Here is a 5000-nt window from a genome sequence, read left to right as displayed (position 1 = left end):
ACACAGACACACACACACACACACACACACACACACACACACACACAGACACACACACACACACACACACACACACACACACACAGACACACACACACACACAGACACACACACACACACACACACACACACACACACACACACACACACACAGACACACACACACACACACACACACACACACACACACAGACACACACACACACACACACACACACAGACACACACACACACACACACACACACACACACACACACACACACACACACACACACACACACACACACACACACACACACACACACACACACACAACACACACAATCACACGCACGCACACACACACACACACAATCACACGCACACACACACATACAAACAAACACACACACACACACACACAATCACACGCACACACACACATACAAACAAACACACACACACACACACACACACACAATCACACGCACACACACACATACAAACAAACACACACAATCACCCTGAGAGGAAGGACATCACATCACCTGATTAGAGTAGCTATATCATTGGGTGTTAGAGATTACAGAACACCACAATGATCACGACTCCAGTGTGGGGTGTGTTTGTGTTTGTGTGTGTCTTTCTGACATTTCCAGCACCCTGTTGATACTTTATGAGCCAAAGAGGAGAGAGAGAGAGAGAGAGAGAGAGAGAGAGAGAGAGAGAGAGAGAGAGAGAGAGAGAGAAAGGAGAGAGAGAGATAGAGAGAGAAAAGGAGAGAGAAAATAGAAAGAAACAGTGAGAGAGACAGAGACAGAGACAGAGACAGAGACAGAGAGAGAGAGAGAGAGAGAGAGAGAGAGAGAGAGAGAGAGAAAATAGTGTCACACCCTTATCTGTTTCACCTGTCTTGTGCTTGTCTCCACCCCCCACCAGGTTCTCCCATTTTCCCGTTATCCCCTGTGTATTTGTATCTGCGTTTTCTTATAGTCAGGTCATCTCAGTGTGTTTCCTGGTTTTCCCTGCACTCTAGTTTTTTTGTTTCTAGCTTTTCCGGTTCTTATCTTTCTGCCCTGACCCTGAGCCTGTCTGCCGTCCAGTACCCGTCAGAATCTGATCTGGTTATGAACCTTTGCCTGCTCCCTGTGTTATAATGAATGATCTGAGAACTGAACCATCCGCCTCCTGTGTCTACATCTGGGTCATATCCTGAGTCGTGACAGAGAGAGAGAGCGAGAGGGAGACAGACAGAGAGAAAATGTCTCTACCTTAGTTGATGCCATTCATGTTTCACTGAATGACTCCCCCACATAGAAATAGGTCATAGAAACAATGCATGAGAAGTAGAAAAACAGACCATTTTAAAATCAATGGTTTTATTAAAGGCTCCTTGAAATAATATTTATACAGATAAAATCTTGTGGTTAAGGCTAGATCAACTGAACAAATATATATATATATATACTGTTACAATCACAGTTACAGACAGAGCTGGTATCATCTCTCACTGTGCTGTTCCACTGTTACAGACAGGTGATATCATCTCTCACTGTGCTGTTCCACTGTTACAGACAGAGCTGGTATCATCTCTCACTGTGCTGTTCCACTGTTACAGACAGAGGTGATATCATCTCTCACTGTGCTGTTCCACTGTTACAGACAGGTGATATCATCTCTCACTGTGCTGTTCCACTGTTACAGACAGAGCTGGTATCATCTCTCACTGTGCTGTTCCACTGTTACAGACAGGTGATATCATCTCTCACTGTGCTGTTCGACTGTTACAGACAGAGATGATGGCACCTAAAGGACTCTCAGACCATGAGAAACAAGATCCTCTGGTCTGATGAAACCAAGATTGTACTCTTTGGCCTGAATGCCAAGCGTCACGTCTGGAGGAAACCTGGAACCATCCCTACGGTGAAGCATGGTGGTGGCAGCATCATTCTGTGGGGATGTTTTTCAGCGGTTAGGACTGGGAGACTAATCAGGATTGAGGGAAAGATGAATGGAGCAAGTACAGAGAGATCCTTGATGAAAACCTGCTCTAGAGCACTCAGGACCTCAGACTGGGGCAAAGGTTCACCTTCCAACAGGACAACGACCCTAAGCACAAAGCCAAGACAATGTCCTTGAGTGGCCCAGCCAGAGCCCGGACTTGAACCTGATCGAACATCTTTGGAGAAACCTGAAAATAGCTGTGCAGTGACGCTCCCCATCCAACCTGACAGAGTTTGAGAGGATCTGCAGAGAAGAATGGGAGAAACTCCCCAAATACAGGTGTGCCAAACTTGTAGCGTCATACCCAAGAAGACTTGAGGCTGTAATCGCTACCAAAGAGGCTTCAACAAAGTACTGAGTAAAAGGTCTGAATACTTATTTAAATGTGATATTTTTGTTTAACTATTTTTAATTTGTAGGAAACATTTCTAAAAACCTCTTTTTACTTTGTTATTGTGTATTGTGTGTACTTTTATCAAATCAAATCAAAGTTTTCTTGTCACGTGCGCCGAATACAACAGGTGTAGACATTACAGTGAAATGCTTACTTACGGGCACTAACCAATAGTGCAAATGAGGGGATGAGGGAAAAAACACGTTTTATCAATTTTAGTATAAGGCTTTAACGTAACAAAATGTGGAAAAAGTCAAGGGGTCTGAATACTCTCCGAATGCACTGTTTATCAGTATCTTTGGCTATATCCTGTTCTGTCTGTGCCATAAAGGTCCAGACCTCTTGGTGGAGGTCAAACAAGCATACAGGGAGGCTAGGGTTACCATGTGTCTCTGACATACATTCAGTGTCCCATACCTGCCTTTGAACAGTAAACAGCTAGCTAGCTGGGTTAGCACACACATTAGCTAACATTCAAGCCAGTTTCAGCAACATATGACGCCATACACAAGCTTCTGAGAGCGGACACACAAGTTGGCATGAAATAGCAATGACTTTCTAGATGAAGCGCCACAGCTTTACTATGAAATGAATACACAAACTATGTATTCACACAATAACGCCCTTGAGTTAGGCTAGTCAGTTAGTACGTTTACTTGCACAATAATAATTGGATATTAAACTGATTATGGGCTTTTGTCTGAACAGTGAAAACCATAGAAGAAGCACTCTATCATGGTCTGCGCAAAACCTGCGCAGCATAGACGCTCATAAACGAACATCAACGTATTGCTGCTCTGCTACAATTGTTTCTTGTTGCTAGACTACTGATGCCACAGTGACAGCCAGAGCGGAGACACAACATCAAAGGAATTATGAAATAAGGCTATCCGCCGCAAATTATATTTCAATTTCTGCATCGTTTATTCCAAGCAACGGTGAAATACGAGAGATTGTAGGTTGTCTGCTGTGCTCGTACGAAATCTAAAATGAATCGCTGTGGTAGGCTATAGCTGCTAGGCTATTGTTGCTTTCGTATCGTTTTGAGGACAGGCATTTGATTATGTTTTGATCTCAAAGTAAGAGGTGTTTTTTTTTTCTACCAAATGCTTGTTTTTCCCGCAGCTATAGCTAAGGCAAACGTGTCAACGTAGCGAAATGAAGCATCGACAAGAACACGCAAGGAGAGGTTCTACAACTGTCCAATTCCTCCAAAGAGAGATTAGTTTATCATTTTATGTGTAGCCAACTTCAACGATGTCTCTCGTGGCCAGCGATATCCCGACGGACGAAGACCTAGAAGATCTGGTGAGTCAACAACAGCGATGCTCAACTTGTACACGGCCAATGTGTTGTTTTTAACGCCATCACTGATGTAGTTAGCTACTGTAATACTACTTCTGTAGATTGGATACTGTTGTAGTTAGCTGCTGTAATACTACTTCTGTAGATTGGATACTGTTTTAGTTAGCCTCTGTAGTACTGCTTCTGTAGATTGGATACTGTTGTAGTTAGCCTCTGTAATACTACTCCTGTAGATTGGATACTGTTGTAGTTAGCTGCTGTAATACTACTTCTGTAGATTGGATACTGTTGTAGTTAGCTGCTGTAATACTACTTCTGTAGATTGGATACTGTTTTAGTTAGCCTCTGTAGTACTGCTTCTGTAGATTGGATACTGTTTTGCGACATCACTGTAACAGCAGTTATTGTACTGCTACTCTATTCGCCTACCATAAGTTGTATAGATAGGCTTACTAACTAATTCTTCTCTCCTTGTTTCCAAGGTCGAGGATGGACTTTCTCTTGCTACCTACATATCAGACTCTGGAAAGGTGAGATGACTTTCTGTCCCCTCCTGTGTGTGTGTGTGTGTGTGTGTGTGTGTGTGTGTGTGTGTGTGTGTGTGTGTCTCTGAGTTCTCCTAACCATTGTTTTGTGTTTCAACAGAAAGCCAGGAAAAAGAAGCCGTCTGGTAAACCTCCCTCTTCTCCCAGTAAGACCAGCTATCATCTACAATACATCTGGCTTTGAGAATCAAGTTCAAATTCAACTCCATTGCTTTTACCACCCTAACTTTGTTGTGTGTCCGTGTGTGTGTGTGTGTGTGTGTGTCCAGGGTCTCCGTATCTCTCCAGTATGGATGTGAACCCGAGGAGATCAGCGGTGTCAGCCTGGAGGCCCCTGAGAGGAACTCTGGGGGAGAGGGGGGAGGCCCTAGGGGGGAGAGGTGACACTCTGTTGGAGAGGGGTGAGACAGCTCGGACCCCCAGAGAGAACTGTCTGGCTTCGCTAAGCAACGGGCACGGTGGGTACCATGTAAAAATAAACAGAACTTTATCACCATAGAAAAAAGCTCTTTACTAACATACCAATGTGGCTGTACTACAGAGAGACAACTCTATTCCTAAACCTCCATAGAAACCAGAGAAACCAGAGAGACAACTCTATTCCTAAACCTCCATAGAAACCAGAGAGACAACTCTATTCCTAAACCTCCATAGAAACCAGAGAAACCAGAGAGACAACTCTATTCCTAAACCTCCATAGAAACCATAGAAACCAGAGAGACAACTCTATTCCTAAACCTCCATAGAAACCAGAGAGGCAACTCTATTCAAA

General features: G+C 43.7%; 1 protein-coding gene across 1 annotated transcript in view; it reads left to right on the top strand.

The window, feature by feature from the left end:
- The first annotated feature begins 3153 nt into the window (after positions 1 to 3153).
- The window catches only part of LOC115147909 (IQ domain-containing protein E-like), a 2024-nt gene continuing 177 nt past the window's right edge, over positions 3154 to 5000 (top strand). Inside the window, exons 1-5 of the mRNA XM_029690164.1 lie at positions 3154 to 3333; positions 3504 to 3686; positions 4166 to 4213; positions 4329 to 4374; positions 4498 to 4686. Coding sequence (XP_029546024.1) covers positions 3636 to 3686; positions 4166 to 4213; positions 4329 to 4374; positions 4498 to 4686 — 334 coding nt within the window. The 5' untranslated portion in view covers positions 3154 to 3333; positions 3504 to 3635. The remainder of the gene's footprint in view (positions 3334 to 3503; positions 3687 to 4165; positions 4214 to 4328; positions 4375 to 4497; positions 4687 to 5000) is intronic.

This window comes from Salmo trutta, chromosome 14 (genome assembly GCF_901001165.1).
Source record: "Salmo trutta chromosome 14, fSalTru1.1, whole genome shotgun sequence".
In the NCBI taxonomy this organism is placed as follows: domain Eukaryota; kingdom Metazoa; phylum Chordata; class Actinopteri; order Salmoniformes; family Salmonidae; genus Salmo; species Salmo trutta.
This window is presented reverse-complemented; position numbering and strand designations above follow the sequence as displayed.